Genomic DNA, 25248 nt, shown 5'->3' with positions numbered 1-25248 from the left:
GTCCCGACGACCTAAACACAATGACTGATGTTTGCAGCGTTGCTTAAGGTCAACCCATCAGTGAAATCAGGACAGGAATGGGCATAAAGTAAGCCATAAAGTATAGGCCGGGGGTCACAGACCTTTTTGAAACTGAGCTATTTCATTGGTGTTGTGTCATGTGAAGAGTCCATATTCAACTTAACTTTATGTAAAATAAATACATTTTTCATGCTTGGTTACAGACATTGTCCTTTTTAAATCTGTATAAATGCAAGTGTGAATTGACAAGAAGAGTAACGGAATAAAATAAAGTTTTGGTGGTGGATTGTTGTTCTTGTAGAACAGGCTTGCGGGCACCATGTTGGTGACCCACAGTATAAAGGCCAACCTCAGTTATGTTGTACGAGATTTCAATTGTCAGATGAAACGGATGGCAGCATCACATACATCAGGTGCTTTTTTGGGGTATTTTATCAGTAATAACAGCCTTCGCCTCCTCATGTTTTCCTTGAACTGGAGCAGGTGCCGAACTGCTTCGTGTGACCACCGGATGGCAGTGTTGTGCATAAAGTCAGCTTCCTGACGCTCTTTCATAATTGCTGTTTACATGCCTATTTGCAGACATCTATTTTGACTGAGGTCAACATTTAAGCCTTCTAAGTGTTTGTTTGCACTTGCTTATGTTACCCCTTCAGGTCCTTTTCTGCCATAATCACCTACCTTCACTGGACCGAAGGGCCAGGCCGGAACCAGAGCCTGGTCCTAATGTGGTGGGCCACCTTTTTAGGGGTAGCAGTAAGGGCTAAACTGTGAGTTTAGGATGAGGTTAGGATCAGGTGTGCACAGGTAACACATTTGGGTTTTGGGTTAGACACAGACGGGTGGAATTCAAGACCATGTATTATGAAGGATAGACAAATAAACTTGTGCCCGAGTCCACCTGACCCCAGCAACGTGCACCTTTAAACATCTCTGCTGTTCTTATGCATGAACAAATTCAGTGACAAAACAACAATGTTGGAAAGATTTTATTTTAAAATAGAGGTTAACTGTTTTTTTTATCAATATCAAACATGTATTTACTTTTCCAAGACTTAAAAATCAGGGTTTACAACCAGACTAATTTACACGTGGAAGACAATAAAGCATCTCCTGATTGACTTTGTTAAAATGCATATTTCACACATTCTGTTTCATCAGTAAATGATCCCCACTTGCATCGTGTTATTTCCGACATCAATATCAGCTTAGAGTTGCACAGGCTCTGCATCGCCTGTCAGATTTGGCCTTGGAATAAAGGAGAGGTGCATTCAAAGAGCGGATCATCGTTTTGTTTGCAGTCGCCGGTGGGTTTTAGTCCGACAGCCTTGCTCCTGTGACCTCAGGACTGCAGCTAGAGGACCCGTTGTGCTCAAGTCCAAGACCTTCTAATTTGATCCAGCGTCTCGCCGTACAACTTTTTAGCGTAAAACTAAGTGAGCTCAAAAGACACAACAACGTCTGTGGGATAAAAGGGCGCTGTTTAACCCTATTTGGCCAGCTTGGTTTAAGAGTTGCATTTGAGTTTCAGACCTAAAAAAACAACAACACAGTCACAGATCTTACACCTTTGGCTTTGGTACTATTAGCTTGAAGACGAGGTTGCTGTCGGGAGTTTTTGCCATGCTGAACTCTGCAATCCTCGCTGTGTTCTTGGAAGCCTGGAAAAAAACACAAAGAAAGAGAAACACACAGGAAGCTGTTAGAGGTGTTCTCCTTGCAAGAGCACAGCCTAGTGCCAGAAGAAGAGACCCCACAGTATCAGAGAGCTGGAGAGGGTTCAGTCAGACTGAAATTCTGACGATTTGTTGCCACGGGGGGGAATCTGTGGAATTAGGTTTGATTGTCCATTTCCCCCCAATATACTTTCAGTCTAGGAGAAGGTCAGGTGTAATTAATGATTTATTGCATGTTCTTCTCACACCTTGACCCACATGAGGTGAATTTGTTCCGTCATACCTGTACATTTTTATAACCTTTCTCAAAAGTAAGAAAGTTTTACATTTTATTGAGGCCTTTGTCGCCTTAGGTGGTTTTCAAATGATTTACATTTAAAGAAAATCATGAAGCGATGTTAAGGGACGTGTAACAGGAATTATGTCAAATAAGGCAGATATTTGGATGTTTTTTGTGAAATTAGGTCTGAAGCTTTCAGATTGTGGGAAATTGAAGATTACAGCACATTTCACAAATTCTGATCCAACAACCAATTTTATGACCTGAAACTGCACAAGCTCATACTGACCTCTATTTTCTATAGTTTTTTTTACCTTGATCAGAGTGACTGTTGGCAGTCAAGCAAAGTTGCGACCATTCTAAGCTCTGTTGCATCTGTAAACACACCACAAGTTGAATCAGTAGTTAAATTTGTCTTTGTTTTGTCCAGTTTCTTGCTTGAAGAGTGATATTATGCCATTAACGCCGTTAATACGGCATTTCCACTTGTCCCGCTTTTGCCCCTCACCGTGGGGCCGACCACCCCTGCACAGACCACCTCTGCTCCCCTAAAGCCCCTGCCTTCCTCTTCCCACTGGCAACACTATAACCTCCCCATCCTGCAGACTCTCCACTCCTCTAACTGCTCCCACCTCCATCTCTACCGCCACACGTCTTCCAAACCTTTGTCTGAACCTCTCCCGGTCCTAATACCCCGCCACACAGCACAGCACAGCCTTTCTACCCTCTCAACCCCCCCAACCCTCCCTCCCTCCATCCACATCCCACCCCTCCACATGAAATGTTGACCCTGTGGCTGGTGTCTCCTGGTACTGGGACAAGCTTGCCAAGCTGAATGGACTCAAAGCATTGGCCATGTGTGTGTCTGTGTACCAGTGTGTGTGTGTGTGTGTGTGTGTGTGTGTGTTGGGTCACAGCGTGGGGATTAGGAGTGTGTGAGTGATTGAGGGTGACAGCGGCCCTTGCATTAGGTGCCCTGTGGCAGATTTCGAAGGCCTGTTTTAGACACACTAAGCTGGATTTACCAGCAGCAGTGTGTCAGCAGTGATGCAGCCTGGCTGGACCTCCTACAGAACACACACACACACACACACACACACACCCTACCTATCTACCTGTAACCAGTCTGTCTTGTAATTCTTTTCTCTTTTGTCCGTTTGTTGTTTTTCCCCTCACACCGGTGGGACAGTTAAACCGTCGCTCTGTCACAGGGTCTCGTCTTTCTACTGGTTAGTTTACACAGAACATGACGAAGCAGGGTGGGTAGTGGGCAGCTCTGCATGCGCTGTAAGTCGACTACAAAAGTAAAGCTCCAAAGCAAAACCCCGGGGCTTTTTAAGAGCAATGCAGTTTTGATGATTTCTCCTTTGACTTCAACATCGTAATAAGTGGACTTCCTTAAAACCCACAAAGAAATCAGCAAATTACACTGGTGACCTCTGTGATACGAGTCATGATACCCAAGGGGTTAATAAGACACAATAAAGTTTACATTGGTAGCAATAGTCGAGGCAGTCAATGAGAAATGTTTCTTATGTTATACAGTATGTAAAGAATCATCTTGGACACAATTCTGTCTTCAGCCTGAAGCTCTTTTGCATTCAGCGTTTCAAACATGTGATAATTCTGCTGACTAAAAAGACACGTTTACTTCAGATTTTAAATCACATTAATAATCAGGATTCACTATTTAGTGAATGGATTAAATTTGAATAACGCTTTTCTAGTCATTGCGATCTCTCAAAGCACTTTACATTGGCGTATGGTTCGCACTCACAATCGTGCACGTGCTCATTAACTGATATAGAGATGGGCAGTCAACCGGGGGTTCAGTGCCTTGCACAGTGGCAGGGGAGGGAACTGAAATGGAATCTCACAACTTTCAAATTGCAAATCATCTTTTCTCCCCACTGAATCCCATTTGTTGGGTAGTGATCCCTGGAGCCATTTATTTTAGAGCTGTTTAGAGCTCACCTTTCAGAGCCTTCATTGTCTGCTGTACATACTACATCATGTCACATTCTCCTGATCTAATGTGGGATCCCACAAGGCTCTGTTTTGGGCCAACTTCTTTCTTATGCTACACTTACATCTTGTTGGAATGATCGATTAACACGTTTCATTATACCTCAAATCTAGGTTATGCAGATGACATTCAGCCGTACCAATTCCTCCAGAATTCATAGTTCTTTAAACCATTTGAATTACTTAAGTGGCTAAAAGATATGATAAAATGGTCAAAAAGAAGTTATTCCCATCAACTGAACTTTGAGAGGGTCTTGTTGGGCCAAGCCATGGGAGGAGACGACAGAACTACACACAGACAATAAAACAAACAAAAGAAATAGGTAAAAACTCTGTATCCCACAATGCACAGACTTAAATATTAAGATTTTCATGACAGCTCCCAGGAAGGGGAAGTTTCAAAGCTACAATCCCCAGGACATCAGAGAGCCACAGAGCTCGGTGCGCAGCAGCATTTCTTTCTCTTTGCCTGAAACCCTCCAGGATGGATTGGGAAGGACGCTCTTCTAAATGTCTTGATCTTGCCAGTAAAGTAAAAGACGGCATCTTCCAAGAAACCTTGAATGTAAAGTAAAGTACGGCCTGCCAGTCGGAGCAGATGCTCGGCCCAGTCACTAGACTAAGAGGGCCGCCATGTATCCTCTGTTCATCAAACCTACTGAGCTGAATGTTGGGGGTTGGTGCGTTAAGCTGCGCCAGGCTTTCTACTACGATGTGACTTCTTCATTCAGGTCTATGTAAGCAAGATGAGGAGGGCCATCTAGTGCTTTTGAAAAACTAATTTCAGGCTGGAGTCAAAATACAGGATAAAAAGCATCCGGGACAGTTCAAATTGACTAAAAATACTGGAAATCCCGGCAAATAATTGGCAACACTAACCATGGCTGCTGTCGAGAAGGCCCAATTGTGAGTCTATATCAGTTTTTCACTAAGATCTGGGTAGACCATCACTCCATTCAGTCACTGTGATGGTCACCACACCATTAACAATCAACTATCCAAAAGGGTATTGATTTCTAGTTCAACAAATTACTTTCAAAAGATTATTTTGTAAAAATTGTATTTTATTTTTCACTTCAGCTTTGCACTGTGAACTGGTTGAACACTTAGCCACTTTGGTTTTTGTTTACCTACATAGCTAATTTGTTTTCTTCATAACAAGACGGGGTTGTTAAAAGTGCACATTCCCATTGAACTGTGCCTCGTTTTATTGGTTGTTGGATTCAGTATTATTCTAACTAGTTAACTTTTTATAATTTTTTCTACAATAGTTTATTAGCTTTTCTCTATTCTTTTCATTTTTACTTAGTAGTTTAGTTTAGTTTTAGTACCTCAGTTAAGGAGTTTCTTCATTAAAGCAGTTTAAATGGAGGTGTAAGTGTTTTGTTGATAAATCCTTGTGTTTTTGAAAAAAGCTGATTGTGTTTATTCTGTATATTTGTGTAGTACTTGCTGTTTGTGAACGCCAGAGCACGATTTCCCTCCTTCATCTATTGTTCTATAATCATTGCTCCAGAGAACATGGTTCCTCTAATCAAGCACAATTTGAATTTAAAATTCTGCTGTCAAGCCAAACTTGAGAAAATTAGTTATTGTTTTTATACCAATAACTGGTTTGAAAACATGAACTTAGAATTCCTATATATGCTTTTATTTCATCTCATCTAGGCTATTTTAGCATGCTTTTCACCTACATCAGCAAAAAGGCCTTTGATTGCCTTCAGTTGGTCCAAAACTCTGCAAAGCAGCTTAAGATATTCTTGTTCAAATACGAGTTTTCTTTAAGAACTTTTAGGAATATATTATACTAATTTTACATTTGTTTTGAATTTGCTGTGTAATGTCTCTTTAATCATGTTTAAAAATATAGGCTCCATTTTTGTGAAGCACTGTAAAAGGTGCTGTATGATTAAAATTTGCTTACCATTTCTATTTACAGTTAAACATTATTTTCAAAGCTTTTTTTTCTAAATGAGAAAACTAAGATCATTAATATATGAGATACTTTGATACATATTCGCTGGAAATTAGCATAACACTTTAGGATCATAAAATCATTGACCTTCAGGCTGAATCTAAGTGTCCAGCAGGAGCATTTTCAAGGGTCTTGATGAAAGCGGGTAAATGAAGGTTATGTTATGATCCATGGATGGAATATCATATTATGCAATCTGATTTGATCAAATATCCTACAATATAATGCTACATGATAAAATATGATATGATGCAAGACAAATTTATAATACACATGATAAAACAATACACAACACAATTCAATACAATATGATAGAATAAAGAAAAAGGGGGTCCTAACTGACCCAACATGATACAATATCAGATAAAGTGTGATACATGATTTTAGGTGTTTCATTTGTATTTCAACAAATTAAATTAAGGTTTTGAACTATTATTAATTAAATGCAGCCCAGATTCCCTCAAAAACTCAGTAGAATGTAGTATAGACTGTCTCTATCAGTACAACGCACAATATTAAAATACTGCCACATTACTAGTCTAACTGAAGTCAGGATGCGACAGCCTGGTGAAGTAAGTCTATGGTATAATAAGCCCCAGATTAGAAGCTATGGTCATGAAGCTTGACCACCTGCATGTACGTTTGAAACTCTTATTTTGAAGTAAGAAGGTCTTTTGCAGTTGCCTTCTTGGGTGAACTGAGTCTACTTATTAAGATTTCTTACCAAAATGACCAACATGACTTAATATTGGGGAAGCCTCCACCACTTTTACATCAACAATCCACACATGTATATCCAATGCTTATTTAATCAAACTGCTTTTTACCTACACCTATCACCATGTTTTATAGTCATGGCGGCCATTTTGGAATTTGGGGTTTGGTGGGGGCACTTCCACAACCCATGTTTATCATCAAGGGCGTTCCAGGTAACCTTTCGAGAAAAACCCAACTTCTAAGTTACAAACAGAAACACCGCTGACGAGTTTACAATTATTGGGTCTCTGTATGGTCGAGTATGGTTCTAGATACTCCGTCCTCTCTTTTTTAGGGGCCATGTAAGAACTCTCTTGCCACTTTCAGGTCCATGTGCACATGCCTTTATGTTCGCCCCTGCGTTTCTCCGTGCACTCTGTACGTCGCAGTCGTTCAGGTACGCACCCGTTCCTTTCTGTGTGACCGCGCGTGCGCCGGTGTGCGCGCGCTCCGTCACACACCTCTGTTACAGCTCGCCCATTGTGGACGAGAGTGTTGAGCAAGATCCTGACCCACCACCGGGTTCTAATCGCAAGCATTCCTTGGGATTAAGCACCCAATTAACAATAAGGGAGCCATTGTAGACCCTGTCTCCTTGTGCGTCACAGTTAAAAGGTTGTGTGAGCGTACGTGTCGCGGTCAGTGCATGGGAGCAAGCGCCTTTGAGTGTGCAACAGGGCCAAGGTGCTCGCCGATGGTCAACCAGGAACCCCTTGTGGTGTTGCATTGGTGGATGCACTAGTTTTCACTCGTTCAAGGCAAGCTGGGTTAACATCGCAGCTAGCAGAGAGAGAGGGGTGTAATTTGAATGAATTACAGGTCACAAGAAGTGCGTTTGACACAGTTCTCTTAACGAGGCAACTTAAAGCCGGTCCTTTTCGTCAACCGGCCCCAATTAAACCTCGCCTTGAATGAATATCACCCTATTCTGCTTATGAGTCATTTGCCATGTGCTTGCCAAGTCTTTTGTTCATAGGTCTGAGTACGGTGTGTTGAAATCGGGCCTTCAATTCAACAGCCATTTGTGAGTGTGCGCAGGGTGTGTGTATGCGTCGGTGTGGCACGTGTCGGAGTGTGGCCAGGGATTAGCGAGGCTCAGGGCCTGTTGCTCCACTTCCATGATTACTACTGCTGCCTCCTGCCATATGGGGTGATGAGGTTTCAGGTTGGGGGAAGGGGGTTGAAGCCCGGGCGCTGGTGGGGTTCAAACTATTGTGCAACATCGTGCGCCCAAAACTCACCAAAAGACAACCGTGTTCCTCTTCCCTTGCCCAACGACATGCTCTCATGCTCCTAAGCCCCAGAGGTCCCTTATGCGCACATGCAAACGCGTAGAGGTCTTCGTAACACATCAGGGTTATGCATTAGTGCCCGCGTGACCTTTGGCCTCAAAAAGCTAATGGCTGTGTGTCTTTCTGCGGTATAAATCTGTTTATGCAGTCAGGATTCTCTCCTTAGAGGTCCTGTTGCATAAACTGGTGCATGTAAGCTTCCAGGCTGAGATGAAGAGTTCATTGAAACCATTAATTGGAGGAAATCATGCAACTCTGCAGCCAGAATGCAGGATTGACATGTTTTAACATAACGCAAAACTTCTATTCATCGAGGCGTCCTATGCTAATCAAGCGGTCTGGTTATCCAAATGCATCCAAAATGTATTTAACTCCTTCGGTGTATGAGTATGATGGCATGAACAGGTGTTAACAAGCTAAAGCCCCAGACACTAATCAAGGAGGGGGGTTAAATGATGTCAGTTAACACACACACACACACACACACGCACGCACACACACACACACACACACACACACACACACACACACACACACACACACACAGCCCGCAGACCCCACCTGCTGCTGTCTGTGGCGGATTAGAAATCTGTCTACCCTTAGAAGGCAGCAGGACGCCCACATGCACGCATCGGGGGGTCTGCAGTCTGTGAAATTGATCAAGATGCTTGCCAGACATTATTTAGAGATGAAGCTGTGGAGGTATTGATCCCCAGCCCCCCCCCCCCCCCCCCCCTTCCTCTGTCCAATGTGCTCAGGACTCTGAGATAACGTAAAGAACTTAAAGATGGGTTGTTCTCTCTTAAAGAGCCTCGCAGCAGGTAACAGGTAGCTGGAGACGCTGGTCTGGGAGCTTTTGAAACAGGCAGCGCCAGGACGCTTGCAGTTCACAACGGGAATGTATCAGTTATCTTGTCTTTGGTACAAAGCAGCAGAAAATGCCTTTACTGTGACTTTATAGATGCTAACATTTTACTAAAAAACGTTGAAATGCATGGCAGATGTTACCCTGCCGGGGTTTTAAATTACTTGAATAAAACATAAGATTTGGTCAGAAATATTTCATAAATAATCATAATAAAAACATTGAATCTTACTTCAATGGACTGAAATAAAAAGCTTTGCTTCAATCATTTCATCAATACGCATCTGTTTATGCCTACAGTAGATGTACATAAATGCGCGTATATGCTTAAGCATGTGAATGATGTGAAATATGATTGCTCTTATACTTTAGCTGGTTATTGTTATTTTGACATCCCTTAAATACGGACATCTTTATTATCCAAAGATTCTTTCAACTAGCTTCCCTAATAATAAAGATGAAATGCAGGTAGAAGCACACAAAACCGAATAATTCATTGAAATTGAATATGAAGTGCCTTGCAACCTTGAACTTTTTGTTTTTATATTTTGTCAATTTAAAACCAGAAGGTTTTATGTGCTTTATTGGGATTATATGTGATGGAGCCACATAAAGTAGCGACCAACTGTGAAGTGAAACGAAAATCTTAAACTGGTTTGAAAGTATAAATCTGAAACGTGCGGCATGCGTTTGTGATCAGTCAATACTTTGCTGAACTGTGTTTTGCTTTAATTACAGCTGGAGTTTTTTTTTTGGCTCTGTCTCTCCTAGCTTTGATCATCTACAGGCTGAAACTGTTAATTATTCAATTCAATTCAATTCAATTTTATTTATATAGTGCCAAATCATGAAACATGTCATCTCAAGGCACTTTACAAAATCAAGTTCAATCATATTATACAGATTGGGTCAGATTCTTTGCAGAATATCTCAAGCCCAGTCCGATTAGATGATGTGCATCTTTGAACATCATCTTTCAAGTCTGGCTACAGATTCTCAACTGGATTTTGGGTCTGGACTGTCTCCTGAACATGCTTTGCACTAACTGATTCCATTGTCCCTCCGGCTGCACGATTACGGTGGTTGACCTGAAGACGAACCTCCGCCTCAGTCTTAAGCCTTCTGCAGCTTCTATCAGGTTTTCATCCATCAATGGCCTGTAAATATCACTATCCGTCTTCACATCAACTCTAACCTACTTCGCTGTTTCTGAGAAAAAAAAAGCAATCCCATAGCATGACACTGCCATCACCATGTTTTAATATGGGAATGGTGTGTCCAAGGTCATCTGCAGTTTTCCTCCTCACATAGTATTTTTTGTATTGTGGTCTCATCTGAACGTATCACCTTCTGTGACACATGGCTTTCATGCCTGTGCAAATTCTCGGTTATTCGGGTCATTCCAACAGCAAACAGGCTTAAATCTGAGGCAACCGGACTTTTGCTCAGTTCTTTCTGAAAACGTTTCGACACCTATCCGGGAGTCTTTGTCAGTTCTGGTGGCTCGCTGCTGTTTTTAAGGAGGTGGAGGCCCATCCTCCCAGGCGCATTCAATACCGCATGCAAATCAATCACCCATCCATCACTGTCCTGAGTCATTCTTGGTGTGAGTGGAGTACTTGGTCACCTGAATCATGACGAGACTGCTGATGTAATCTCTCCAACTGACGCTCTCCTTGCCTGACCCGTCGGTTTAGATGAGTTTTGAGGGCACTCGGTTGGATTTTATTCAGTAGAATCAGAATAAAGTGAGCTGAACGCAAACACACACGCCAAACCGTTCAGAGATTCTTTTTTGCAACCCATTTTGAAACTTAAGCATGACTTTCTTTCCATGTCACGATTATGAGCTACTTAGTATGGATTGGTCCAATCCCCCGATAGAATCAAATTATTTTTGGGGTTGTAATGTGACAAAATGTGAAAATGCATCATTAGCAATGCATTAACTATCATTTCTTTATAATTATTATTATACCTTATTGTTATCAGACCCTTATAGATGCAGATTCTGATTGAATATTCTTCCTACTAGTTTCCAGACAGATTATTTGAAGCCTCAGATGTGCAGCGATGGAGTATATAATGGCACCAGTTTTGCTGGTGCATGGAGACAAGACTCAAAACCCGGCGATCCTTCAGGTTCCACACACACACGGTGAACCGTTCACAGTCCGGTACACCAAGTTCCTCATTATATAAACGACTTGCAGTTTATCTTTAGCCCAGACTCATGACAGACCGCTCCCATCCCAAATCTCCCCAGATGGAGGTGCGCGTAAAACCAAAGGCCGGCCGTGCGCGTGCACGTCGGCGCAGCGCAGGCATGCACCGTAAACAGCAGCCTAACCTATAGGCAGCCTGGAGGCCTCCGCGTCATACGGGCCCGCTGCGTTGCTGCGGCTACAGGAGACGTGAGCGGCCGGGGCGCAGAGAGACACATGGCGTGGCCTGGACTCACGCTGGGTAATCCTCACATCTCTTAAATGAGGAGATAACACACACACACTGACCTCAATACACAACCCGACACACACACACAAACACACACACACACACTGCAGCTTTTATAAGTTAGTGCAAGCTCAACAGCGGAACAACATTAGGAAAGGTGTCAATTATTGCTACTTAAATGCTTTTCTCTGTCAATGTTCTCTACAATAACGGTAGAGACCCTCAGAATAGTCCTGTCCCCACGCGCCCCCCCCCACCCTACACCATTCTGCAGCTGACCCTCTCCCACTTTCTTCTCCACACGTCTCCTCTTATCCTTCTTCTACCTCACCCCGTCTACCTCAGCGTCCCTCCTAGTTTCCTCCAGTTAGTACTTTAACATCCACCAGTCCCCCCTCACAGAAACTACATTCCTTACTTCTCATCTGACCGTCGGTCTCCTGTCTACTACCCCCCCCCCCCCCCCCCACACACACACACACACACATACACCACTGTGGGCCACTCTTTTCCCTCCCATCCCACCAAGCCCAGTTACCTTCTCAGTTCTGATCAGTCCAGCCATCAAACTGAAGGTCCAGCTCGCCCCAGAGCAGCGAGCGCTCTGCTCGGCTCTCTCCGTCCACCCTTCCTCTGTCAATCTGGCCACAAACCCCTCTTTCCTCCCTTTATCCCGAGGTAAGATACTTACTTTTCAGATAAAGCATATTATGATAAATCGGCTGAACTCAGTGCGTGTGTGTGTGTGTGTGTGTGTGTGCGTGAGTGCGTAACTGTCTCACACACTCCCACATGCGCCATAAGCACACAGTGGCGCGCATAACCATGCAGAAACACTCTATCGAACAGCTGGGAACGGTTTGTTATAGGATGGGACTCTGAAGGAGTTTCTGATCGGAGATGAGCGGGAGTGCCACACCTCGTGGCAGCTGCCATCCTTACCATCAGTGACTGACTCGGGTATCAGAGGGGGCACTGAGTTTCCCGCCGTGTCGGCAGGAGGAACTCTGGGTAAACGTTCTCCGTGGGGGGGGAGAAACTAAAAAAACAAAGAAAATTGCATTTTCTGTTCAGGCTGGACCAAAGGATCATTTCATTTGCATGATTGTTCTGAAGCCATGACTTAGTCAAACTTCATTTTCCCTTCATTTTGATACAGTTCTTTTTTTTTTCATTCGTTGATCCGCCGCAGTGATTGTTCAGCTGATTTGACAGCGAAGCAGGCGGATGAATCACTCAGACGCTCATCGGACCGATAAGGAAGCTTTCCCGACCGTTTTTGCCTTTCCGCCTATAATTGTCCTGCAACAAATGAGTTTGCTCCTGGCTTCTTAGTTCATCGAAGGCCGCCTGCTAATGAAATAGGATGAGAGGAACAGAGCAGAGCATCTGGGCCAAAGTTCTCCAACAATGCGAGATGGAAGCTTAGGTCAGCAAAGGGGGAATAAAAGAGTTTGGAGAAAATTAAAAACTAAATGAAAACACAATGGCAGCGCTCGCCTTTGGGACATGCATGCGTGCTTGTGGCAAAGTGGGATGTTTACGACATGCAGTGTGTGTGCGTGCGTGCGTGCGTGCGTGTATGCATGTGTGTGTGTGAGTCTGTGTGTAGCAATATAGATTAGATGCACTAAGCCTCTTATGTGATGCTTGTCCTTAATTTGCTTCTGCTCTGGGTCCTAGTGCGTCTGAACTAGCCAGCAGGTCTTCATCTCGGAGCAATTTCCTACCAAACAACCCAGAAACACTTGTCGTACAGCAGCCGCCTCAAATACGCCGTCTTGACCAGAAAGCATTAACTGAGAGGGCAGATTCAAGTTTGCAAAAGTACATTTAAAAAAAAGGAACAGACATACTGACCAATATTTTTACCTGACTTCATCACTACTCATCTACTTCTTTGAGTGGGCTTGATTGCAGTTTGTTGTGTCCAGAAATTGGGTCAGATTTAAACGTACCGTTTAAACAATCTGACTCTATTAATTTGACATATTTTCTTGTGTTGGAAAAAAAAAATGTGCAAAGTGATATTTGTTAAATTAAGCATTCTTCCATTAGGCTTGAAAGTATTCTGATCTATAATAAAGAGAAAACACTTTCTGTGCTTTTGAGGAGGACCGGCCATTTGTTTTACTGATTCATAAAACCTACAAAATAAAAGAATGAAAAAAAAAAAAACACCACTGCTAATGTGCTATATATAATTCGCCATGTTTTTGTTTTAAATTCACAAAAAAATAAATATTGTTAAATGGCTGCACTTTTTAGCTTTTAAATTTGTGCAGGAATTTAATCAGAGACGGCCTCAAGTTATGTGGGGCCCTGAGCAGAATTTGATCGGGTGGCTATTTCAGTTAAACCAACACCCACCACAGCATCAATAATGTTTTTTTTCTTCTGAATTTTTATTCAATCCATAGCACTCAGAGTATCGGGGTAATCTATGTCGAACGGCGACGGCTGCAAATAAATGGCGGAGATGTAAAAGATAAAAAAGGTGAAGCATTTTAACAGGGACTGTAAAGTGGGGAAGACGGGCCAGAATGTGATTGCTGCTACATCTATCCTTTTTCTTGATATCTGCTTAATCCTTGCATGCACATGCTCAAAACTTAGGAGCAATTTAGAGAAGCCAGTCAAACTAACATACATGTCTTTGCTCTGCAGCGTGCACAGGGAGAGCAAGCGAGCGCCATGAGGGCTGATCCCCAGCAAATGTATCTGCAAACAGCTCCGCTGTGCATGAAATGTGGCCCCAGCCGAGACAAGAATATAACAATTACCCTTATGATGCACGCACATCTTTAGATTGCAATAAGAGGCAAATTTCCTGAAAGACAGAGCGCTAGGTTTTCAAAAAAATAAATAAAATAAAGAACACGTTGGGTTGGGTTTTACTGCTGCAGATCAGAAGGTGGAAGCTGATTCTAAGAGCAGACAGGATTCCTGTCTGCATAAATGCTCTATAATTAGTTGGTTTTAACCATCTCCCACAGGTGAGGTTTTTTCTTCTTTTTAAAAAAAACAAAGATATGGTAGAGGCTGGAAGGAAGAATTAGTTCAGTTTAGGTCAAATTTAACTGGCTGTGCTTGGTAAGCACTGGTTACAGCCCACTGCGGTAAATTGGGAATTCTTCACTGAGCTCTGAGCAGAGGTTCAGAGTTTAAAGACATTTGTCATTTAGTTTCAATTGTAACACTGTACTGATTGTTTCAAGGTTTAATCTTGAAGCACATCTCATATCTTTTAAATTCCTTATTCCTAAACAGCGAGAGCACATTTAAAGTTAATACTTTATAGACAATGAAAGCTACGGTACATGTGAGAGGGGCTGATTTTGTCTATGGGCTAACTCTGGCCCAAATGATAGAACAAGCAGCAGCACCACACACAATGGCTATAGCATTTTATCCACTCCTGATTATTACTTTTTGTATAATAACTGCTGTTAGAAATGGTATCAGCAATATTTATGCGGTTTCGTTTTACCATAGAAGGACATCTAAAGGCAGAGGGAGTTCTAGACCAAATCTACCACAGGGGCCAGGGTGGGGCCTGTGTTTTCTTCTTGTGGCAACAGTACAAATGAATGAAACAAACCAAAAAAAATGGGCCAGATTTCATTGTTTGAAATATTAAATGAGCCACAGAACCAAAGAGCCACGCTGGAACTACTGGTTGCAGACACCTGATCTAGCAGATGAAAGCTGCGATTCGGAATACGGCTGAAGCTGAATGTGTGACGGATTATTTTGAAATGATCGTTAAAGTAAAAAAACTGCAAATGTCTTGGTCTAAGGGACCGATCAGTTACGGCTTCTGTGCCAACCCATATCGTATTGAATTGATTTTGTATTCAGCTTTCAGCACAGGGGCCATAACAGGGGTCAGGGTCAGTTCACAGGAGCACTGGCCCCTGTTGGCCCCTGTTAGAACCGCCCATGTCTTGGTGTTTCCAGACAGACAGACAGACAGACAGACAGACAGACAGACAGACAGACAGCATCTACGTCAGAGGAGACTGGAGGCGAGTGATGCGTGCGGACCACACTTGTGCGCATGCACTTGAGTGGTCCGCGCGCGCGCGCGTTTCACAGGTCCCTCGCTGTTTTGTCGGTTTCTTTCCTTCTTGTCATTTAGACTTTTTCAGACGTCTCATCGACAGTCAGCTCAGTCCAACCTGCTGTGCCAAAAGCAGCAGAAGGTAAAAAAAAAAAAAAAAAAAAGGCGAACAAAGCGCAGCCTACCTGTGAGAGAAACGCGGCTTCCACCGGAGGTTTCCGACGGCCGGGAGGATGCAGGCCTCCACATCCACCCGCTCACCCGCTCACAAACACCCGCACGGCCCCGCAGCTTCTCCCGAAGACATTTTTCTACGAGGTTTGGAAACGTTCACACACGCCCGTAGAGTCTCTCCGCGGCTCCGTGTGTCTTTATATCTCCGCTTTGGCTTTACAAAGCTAGATAAACCCCTTATACAGTTTGGGCACTAGTTACATGGGCCCGTGTGTGTGTGTGCGCGCGCGCGTGTGGATTTTAAACTATAAGAAATCCGATTCAATTAACAAGCGCGTAGGATCGGATTTGGACACTCGGAAAATTGTCCCGCCGCTGAGGATGATACAAGCCACACCGAGGACAGGAGGGATGGACACGGAATACGAAAAGAAATTGGTGAAAAATACAAATAAAACAACGAGATAAATGTCAAAGCTTAAAAGTCATTATTTTATGTTTATGTCCGTTTTTTTATTGTATAATCACGCACAGAGAGTCAGACCCGGACGGAAATAGAGGAGACACGTCAATTACGTTAGTTAACTACTTTTTATTAAATAACCCTCAGTTTGGGGGGTATAAAAACTGAGAATAAGATAAGGTGTGTGAATACCTATTTAATACATGAATTAAATAAGACCACAAGCAGGTTTCTGCAGAAACCTTGTTGGTGAATGAGAAATAGCTGGTTTTAACCACCATTTTTAATTTTTCTGTGAAAATGTTGACCTAAATGCTAGAAAGCAGCGTCGATCTGCATTAACCACCTGCGCTTCCACGCCAGATTCGCTCCATTCTAGAACTGAAGGCAAAAAAAAAAAAAAAAAAAAAAAAAAAAAAGCCAGAGGGCTGCAAATGGCCCCCAGGGAGCACGCTGGGCACCTCTGGTGTAGAACATCCAAACCCAAACCTAACTAAAGCAAAGCAAGGCCAAACTGAATATCACTGCCTGCTATGAGGGGAATAAGGAGGGCCCACAGGTTTGAGGAGCAACCAGGTGTAAATGAGACATGTAGGGGACACTCAGCAGCTCCCTCCATGCCCACATTCCCTGCCTGCAGAAGCAAGACATGTTGAAATGCTGGCCTATTCAAAACCTGCCAAGGAACTCCAGAATTTCTTATAGTTTTTTTTTTTTTTTTTGTAAAGCTTTTGATCCTAAATGTATCCGGTTCTGACAATTTCAGGACTTTATGCACATCAGCCCATGTTGCAGATGCTGTATTTCCAAACGGCTTTAATAAAGTTACTTTCAGACAGTGAGAACATTGGCAGCAGCATCACTACCTATTATGTCTAAGGCAAAATAATAGTTTAATATTCAGGTAAGACTTCCTCGTTTGCCATCTCTTCCATAACTTGATGTTTTGTTACTAACGGTGCAAGAAAATACAGAGCCATGCAGTCCAGAGCTAGGGCATCCCTACACACAATTTTATTGTGGATCCTCCCAACTTAATCATTAACTACCACGTCTCCATTAGATAATCTATTTGCAAACATTTATTCAGCACGGGCAAATTATTTTTACATCAGTCTTCAAAATAGTTCTCTTGAGAGGAGTGGGTTTTAGAGGCGCTAAACGGCTGCCTAGTTTGCTTATGCCTTTGACTGGCTCTGGGAAATTATTCACAATATTATTATTAATGCTTAGTTTGAAGGTATGAATGAAGGGGCCAAAGGGAGCATGTTGGGGATCAGAGGGGGATTTAAGCGCAGAACAACGGGGTCTTTGTGCTGCTTTTAATCCGGCCTGTACCCACTTCTCCGCCTCTCGGCTGCTCTACCCCAGCCTCTGCTCTCAGACGATGGTCACCCAATTATTTCAGGAAGCCAATTTAAAAATGACATTTCGTGCTTTTTTAAAATTGCCATTATTCTTATTCTTTTAAAAACACCCCAGATCGATACGGACGTTTTCTTCTAACTGCATTCTTTCAAACATCCTCATTGGGATTTCTTGCTTCTTTCCGCTACGTTGTTTTCCTTTAAAAGTAAATATAAAGCAGCCAAACGAACACAATTCACATTAAGGAACGACGCCGGTTTTAAAGATAAAATGTTTAACCAAACTGAACCCGCAGCAAATAGTTGTGAATTCATGGGCGAGCGCGTTTGCGTAAGAGAGAGAGAGAGAGAGAGAGAAAGAGAGAGACAGAGAAGGGAGGAGGAGAGGGAAGGGGGGAGGGCTCTGCGCGTCTACTTGGTTAAGAAGTTTCTTCTAATTAGCCAGTCTCTTCTTGCTCGCCTCACTTGTCCACCCCGCAGCGCATCTTCCTCCTCCTGTCAGGATCCATGTCGGGCCCCTGATCAGCACCGCGGAGAGCAAAACCTGCGAAGCAACCACTCCTTTCCCGGGGCGCGCTGCCGCTGCGAACGACGTTTGAAGGAGAGAAAAAATAGATGCACGGATCTGTTTTAGTCAACAAGTAGTTGCTTGATTTAAACAGCTTTTTCTTATATTTGTCACTTTTCTTCTGTTAGAGTCAAAGGGCCAGAGAGCTCATTCAGTCCGTTGCTCTTTTGCGTCAGGCGAGAAGAGGCGCACCGTTAGAGGCGCAAGAAAAATAATTAAAACAACTGCAGAACAACAAGGACAAAAAAGAAAAAAAGAGAGGACGGAAAACAGGAGAGTAAGAGAGAGAGAGAGGGAGAGAGAGAGAGAAAAAAGAGAGAAAGAGTGAGAGACACCCCCTGGAGAAAAGTTCAGAGAGCCGGCCCCCGGCCTGAGAGAAGGAGAGAGAGAGTGAGGGAGTGTTTTAAAGCCGGCAGAAGGCATGATGTCCTACATTAAGCAGCCCCATTACGCCGTGAACGGGTTAACGCTGTCCGGCCCGGGCATGGATCTGCTCCACACCGCAGCCGTGGGATACCCCAGTAAGTAAAACGTTTTTTTTTTCTTTCCCTTTCTGTCAGCTGAATGTTTGCTTTTTATCCATTTCAACTTGTCAATTTAGTGCGTAATCTAATGCGCACATGCAGGCCCGAGGAGAGGAATTGACATTGAAATGAATATTGTGCGTAAAAACCTCTCCTCCCGCTTTCATATTCCGTATTATGATCACGAATATGAGCCCGATCCCGAGCCAACCTGACATGTGCTCACTTGACCCGTCAGTTCAGAGGATTATAGAGTCAAAATAGGAAAAACAAAACAAAAAGAACAATGAAACTGTGTGTGAATGGAAATGCAGCCTGTTCTCACACCGAATTAAAACAAACTCCAATCTGCTGCTCTAATCATCTAACCTATTTACTGAAAACGCGCTCATTGTGTGTTTTTGTTGCCCACATGTCTTTATTATTATTATTATTATTATTATTATTATTATTATTATTATTATTATTATTATTATTATTATTATTATTATTATTATTATTATTATTACTATTCTTATTATTATTCAGTGGATTAATGGGCTTGTTTTTCGATGCTTTGCGAACATCTGTCATCCAAACACAAAAGTCGGAAAAAAAACATTGATTTCTGGCACCGATTACGGAAGCTTCTCAACTCAGATCAGGAAGAAAAGAAAAAAAAAAAATAGGGGAAGTTGGATGATCTTAAAAAATCTAAGTGATTATAGTTATCAAAGGCTTTCTTGTCTCAGGTAGAATTAAATGGACAACTAATCGAAAAAATTAAGAACAGAGAAATCAGAAATAAACTAAAAAATGAACTCCAAGTTTTTAAACTACACAATGAAATGTTCTAGAATTGAATAAATTCGACATTATATAAAACGTGAAAATCAGAAAAAAAGACGAGAAGAGAAACGCTCTGACCCGATTTGCATTTGTATTGGATTTACGACCATTTTATTGAAATACTTTTACTCGTTATATTTAATATATTATGATATAAATGTTTCTTAGAGACCTAATAATACAATAAGGTATAAGATGTCTGTGCTTGCTTAGAGTTGGTACAAATAAGTGGCCTTTACGGCCTGCTGCTTTTACCTTTCTACAGAAGCTAAAGTAAAACCACTAAACAAATAATAATAATAATAATAATAATAATAATAATAATAATAATAATAATAATAATAAAAATAATGATGATGATGATGATAATGATAATGCTGTTAATATTAATAATAATGATGATGATGATGATGATGATGATGATAATAATAATAATAATGATGATGATGATAATATTAATAATAAAAATAATAATAATAGTAGTACATCTTTTTTTAGGCACGCCACGTAAGCAGCGTCGGGAACGCACCACCTTTACGCGTGCGCAGCTGGACATCCTGGAGGCTCTGTTTGCCAAAACCCGATACCCAGACATCTTCATGAGGGAGGAGGTGGCTCTCAAGATCAACCTGCCCGAGTCTAGAGTTCAGGTAACATCATTGGCCAATTCAGGCTAACGTGGGAAAAGTTTCTTTACAGTCTCAGACGTGTGTGTTTCCTTTACATGATGCAACATTAATCTTTGATCACTCTGACTCACGTCGCTCCTCATGCAGGTCTGGTTCAAAAACCGCCGTGCCAAATGCCGCCAGCAGCAGCAGCAGAGCACGGGCCAGTCCAAACCCCGGCCTCCTAAGAAGAAGGCTTCCCCGGCCCGGGAGGCGCCCACAGAGGCCAGTGCCAACCCAGCCAACGGACCCTACAGCCCCCCACCCCCACCTCCGGGCACAGCCATCACCCCCAGCTCCAGCTCCGCCAGTGCCACTGTCTCCATCTGGAGCCCAGCCTCCATCTCCCCTCTGCCAGATCCCCTGTCAGTCTCCACCACCCCCTGCATGCAGCGCACCACCACCTACCCCATGACCTACACCCAGGCCCCGGCCTACAGCCAGAGCTACGCAGGCTCCTCCTCCTACTTCACCGGCCTGGACTGCAGCTCCTACCTGTCCCCAATGCACCCGCAGCTGTCGGGCACCGGAGGTGCCCTGAGCCCCATCACGGGCTCCTCGATGGGAGGGCCCCTCAGCCAGTCCCCCGCCTCGCTCTCTTCACAGGGCTACACGGCCGCCTCGCTGGGCTTCGGGGCCGTCGACTGTCTAGACTACAAAGACCAAGCGGCCTGGAAGCTCAATTTCAATCCTGCCGACTGCCTGGACTACAAAGACCAGAACTCCTGGAAGTTCCAGGTCTTGTAAATAGCAGCCGGTTAAAAAAACAGGGGGAGGGGGGAACAATAAAAAAAAAAGAAGTTGGAAATAATAATAATAAGTAGTGTGAATAACCCCATATAACTGTTGGTGTTTTAGAAGAAGACAACGAGCTGGGGACGCAGAGACACTAGTGAGGGCAGCTGAGGAACGAATCAGCTGAAATAAATCTTCCAGAAAAAGAAATTAAAAAAAAATGAGTGGAAGTTGGATGATCTGTTGATGCTTGAGTTTTTTTTTGTTTTGACTGTAGGGTGTCCATGTGTGTTTTTAAGAAACATAGACGTCAGCCTTCAGGGGAGGCCCCATGTACGAACACACGAGACCTATACAGTATTGTATACCTGTTGTAAAATCGAATTAGTTAGACCAGAGTGTTAGAACGGCTTTGATTAAAACTGTTATGAGAATCTTACATTGAAAGTGCATAAAACAAAGCAATCAGCTGCACCGGGTTCATATAATCTGGCACAACAGAGCTGAAATCACCACCTCTTTGTCGGCCTTGACTGTAATGGAAAAGAAAACTGAAGCTGTTCTACTTATTTTTTTGACCTACGACAAGCTTTACCTCCTCAAACGTTTGATTTCTCTGCCTGATTAACAGCCTAAGAACCGATTGACTAATAAAGTACCAACTAGTCCAGAAAAAAAAAAAACAAAAAAAAAAAACAGACACACCCAGAGACTGCAGTACTGCCCTGCTGCCTTTGAGCTTGGCACTAACCTACGTCGGCAACAATGGCTCCTACATGGTTTGTTTAATAGGATCACTTCCACGTGAGGTGGGGGCAACAACGGTCCCACTGTGGTGCCCCCACACTCCCCTCACTTCAGCTGCCTGAGGTAAGCAGTTCTTGGATCTGGTGGACTGTTTGACAGGAGAGAAGAGCGCACCAGAGAAAGGGAAGGGGCAGCCTGTCCCTTTTGCACAGAGAGTCCGGTGCCTCGCTCCGCTCCTACTTGTAAAGAGGTGACACCACTTTTTTTGTGTTCAATGTTTTTTTGTTTTTTTTTTGTTTATCTCTTTGTATTAGACTTTCACAATACCATGTTTCTTTAAAAAATTGTGAACTTGTTGAAGTAAAAAAAAAAAAATAAAAAAAAATTGTGGTCATTTGTTCTGAGTCAGTATTATCGGTATTAATGCTATCATCCTTGCTACTATGTTTTCAGCCGGCATGGATGTTGCTAACGAAGATATTGTTATGTTGCTGTTTTTGTAAATATTAAAACTTGAAAATGCAATCTCATCTGGTACCACTGAACAAGCTCTGTCTCTCTCTCTCTCTCTCTCTCTCTCTCTCTCTCTCTCTCTCTCTCTCTCTCTCTCTCTCTCTCTCTCTCTCTCGCTCTCTCTCGCTCTATCCTCCCTTAACAACCTAGGAAAAAAAATGCCAACTTTTTACTGTCCACGTTTCTCTCGTTTATACTTCTTTTTCTTTTCAAACTCAGGGGTTCGTCCAATAAAGGTAGCACTGGTGGCACACGTTGCTATTTATGCTTCTTAATCATTCACTGTATGTCTATCTTTTGCATTGTAATCTTCTCTGCCTATTTTTCTGACATGGATTATTTCATTTGTCTCCTGTGTTTAAGCGTTTTCACTATAAACATGCTAGATAGCGCTGATGTTTCTGATGAGACAATAAATGACTTAATGAAAGCTGTGGGTTCCACTGTTGTCTCTAAATCGATAGATGAAGGAGCTTATTAGTAGTTTATTATATAATAACAATGATATTTAATAGTGGGTGTAACTAACCAGAAAATGTAATGTCATTTATTGCCGCTTTTTCCCAATAGAACAACAATAAAATTAAAACGTTTGCGCTGCTCAATTAGACTGGTTGAAGAACATCTCTGAGCATTGATTAAAGGCCCAAATTCTCCACAGGAACTCAGTCCTGACTTTGACCGGACCAGCGCAACACATTGATATTCTTTAATCTAAACCGTTCCACTGCAGCTCTGGCGATCTGTTCTGTCAGGTTCTGTCTAGTCCAGTCTCAAGTCTTTTTTAGCCTCTAAAAAAGAAGCAAAGCTATGCTGTATATTTTTTTGATTAAGACTCATCAATCAAACTGACCTAATTATTTATACTCCATTAATAATTGTCACCAACAAACCTGTGATCTGTTTCCTAACGACTCAATGACATAAAAGGGAACCAAAAAAAACGATAAAACAAGGACAATAACACTAATTCTACTAGAGCGAAGAGGTGGCCTTTGAAGAATAACAGGTTGGAAAGAAAACAGAACAGCTACCCTGATTAAAGTTCAGCTTTTATCAACAGTGTATTGCTCTCTCAGTAGTTTATAGAATGGTTTTCATAAGCAACATGTCTGAGTTGTAATACCTAACATTTGAATAGGGAGTAAAGTTTGGAAGAGAAGCAAGTCTAAGGTTCTTGCTTCTGATTTAGTTCCTCGGATTTCATGGTTTCTCCCTTTACTCCCTGACTGACATTGAAGTTGTGTGGAAAAAGAAAACATTGCAGGAACTTCACAATGTTATAAATAAATAGGTTGAGAAACAGAGCAAAGGATTTGGTGGAGAAAAAAAATAATTAACTGCAAGGAAATGAGTGGATACGGCTTGGTTGTGAGTCGGCTGGGCCTTTTCTTGTTGGTTCCGTAGTTCTTTTTCTCACTCTGTGAGTCCCAGAACTCAGCTGCCTCACGAGTTTGCTGTTTCTGGGGAAGGAGTCGCCATGAAGGCCTCACCAGCCAATCAGAGGTTGAGTTTTAGACATCATGTGACATCATGCTGTAGTAGTCACCGAATTAAAAAATTAACTCTCTTTTTTTTCTACCACAATCTTTAGACTAGACAAAAGACTGTAGAAAACCAGACTGTAGAAAAACACAGTGTTCTAGATAAAAACCTATCTTCAGCTGCTTTCTAACATCTAAATAAGACAAGCTTAGTTTCAGCGTTAACACCCTGACCACCATTTAAAGGTAGCTTAGTTTGTATTAGTTAAACTGGATGTGTGATACGAAAAACAGGCATTTGAAAGCATGCAACTTTTAAACATTACACTTCAGGGTTATAAAAACATCAGTATTCTAAGTCTCAGTACCCCATTTGTGTGGAATAAGAGGTTGCTGTGGCTAAAGGTAAGGGTCAGTGTGGGTCGTGTGTGTGTGTGTATGGTCAAGTCTGTTCTCTAACAAAGCTCTCAGACTTTGACACAACAGGAGGTTGAATACAAATACCAAATTTTTCAGATTTTTATTGTTAATAACATTTTGACAATCCTTTCTCATTTACAGACAACTTAACAAATGCACTATGTGTTGGTCCATCAGACAAATGCCCTACGCTGGGACTTGAGATGCTCAGCATGAGGGATTGCTGCAAAGTCAATTATACAATGCAGACGACTGTTTCTGGAGGAGAGACCGCTGCTTGTCAAGGCTCAATGCAATCTTTCCTTGGATAGAAAACTTTGACCAATCGGTCTGTGTGATTTGATTGAAATGACTTCGTAGAGTGCCTTGAGATGACATGTGTTGAGATGACTTGGCGCTGTATGAAAAGAACTAAGTTGAAATGAATCAAATGAGTGTGAAAATGTCCAGGCTTTCTCGAGGAGTTGTGCACGGCAGCGTTTTTACTGAGATTTCCCTAACGTCTGGTGCCGCAGGGCGGGAGTGGATTTTTTAATCCATACAAGGGTTTCAGGGGTTATAAGGCAGAAATGAGAGGAAGCAGGGCAGAGTGGACAGAATAAAGATTAGAAGTGACCATTAAAGTGAGTCGCATCACTCTGCCAGACCCAAACTAAAGTTCGAGAGATGGACAGATTACTTTGGATTTCTGTCCGCGTTGTGCTGCCACTGATAGGCTGTCGGGGTCAGCTCCAAAGGGGTTATGGGAAGTGGACTGGATGAACCATTTTAAGCGTGCTATTAGCTCATGCGTGTTCAGATGATATCTTTCAACAGTGCAGCGGGTCTTGTATCACGACACAATGCTCTTACCAGAGGAACGTATTTAAGCTGTTATACAATAATGTTGAAAGGTTCGCCCCTGACCTCTGTGTGTGAGTGAATGTACAGCATTAAAGGTAGCACAACAAGCCCAGCTTGTCAGAATAGGACTGGGTTATTAAAGTAGCACGGTGTGATGCGGTGGCTTTGAGAGTTTTAAGTCATAGGACTGTAAATTTCTAAATTAGTCTCCATATTTTGTGCTAGTTAATGACTGTTTGGTGTTTGTAACTAATTTCCTTGTCTGTATTTAGTTTTGATTACAATACTACTACTGCTACTACTACTACTACTACTAATACTACTACTATTTGTAGTAGCCTTACTGCTCATGGCTGCAAAGACCTGTGTCAGCAGTAACAATTCAGAGTGATCTAAACCAACTGGCCGGGCAAGGAGACCACTAGTCTGAGAACAGCCAAGAGGTATGAGCCATGGTAACTCTGGAGGGGCTGCAGAAATACACAGCTCGGGTGTGAGAATCTGTTG

At 42.6% G+C, this 25248-nt stretch overlaps 1 protein-coding gene across 2 annotated transcripts; it reads left to right on the top strand.

Moving 5' to 3' along the window:
- The first annotated feature begins 17815 nt into the window (after positions 1–17815).
- Positions 17816–22424, top strand: LOC105933210 (homeobox protein otx5-A). 2 transcript variants are annotated; one of them, XM_021321526.2, is made up of 3 exons: positions 17816–18500; positions 19815–19981; positions 20108–22424. In XM_021321526.2, exons 1-3 carry the CDS (start codon positions 18401–18403, stop codon positions 20744–20746), a joined length of 906 nt encoding a protein of 301 aa, XP_021177201.2. In that variant the 5' UTR covers positions 17816–18400; the 3' UTR covers positions 20747–22424. The 2 variants fall into 2 exon arrangements, with proteins under 2 accessions (XP_021177201.2, XP_012728098.2); XM_012872644.3 differs by having other exon boundaries at positions 17825–18500; positions 19830–19981.
- Positions 22425–25248: the final 2824 nt, after the last annotated feature.

The sequence above is a fragment of the Fundulus heteroclitus genome, chromosome 18, assembly GCF_011125445.2.
Source record: "Fundulus heteroclitus isolate FHET01 chromosome 18, MU-UCD_Fhet_4.1, whole genome shotgun sequence".
NCBI classification, from domain to species: Eukaryota; Metazoa; Chordata; class Actinopteri; order Cyprinodontiformes; family Fundulidae; genus Fundulus; species Fundulus heteroclitus.
The sequence above is the reverse complement of the archived record's forward strand: the minus strand, read 5'-3'. Positions and strand labels throughout refer to the sequence as shown.

What these genes read in the sequence shown, in the direction of transcription:
- LOC105933210 (XM_021321526.2), top strand. Translation starts at nt 18,401, where the DNA reads ATGATGTCCTACATTAAGCAGCCCCATTACGCCGTGAACGGGTTAACG. An exon ending in CGCAGCCGTGGGATACCCCA is followed by an intron (nt 18,501 to 19,814) that starts GTAAGTAAAACG and finishes TAATAATAGTAG; the next exon opens with TACATCTTTTTTTAGGCACG. An exon ending in TGCCCGAGTCTAGAGTTCAG is followed by an intron (nt 19,982 to 20,107) that starts GTAACATCATTG and finishes CTCCTCATGCAG; the next exon opens with GTCTGGTTCAAAAACCGCCG.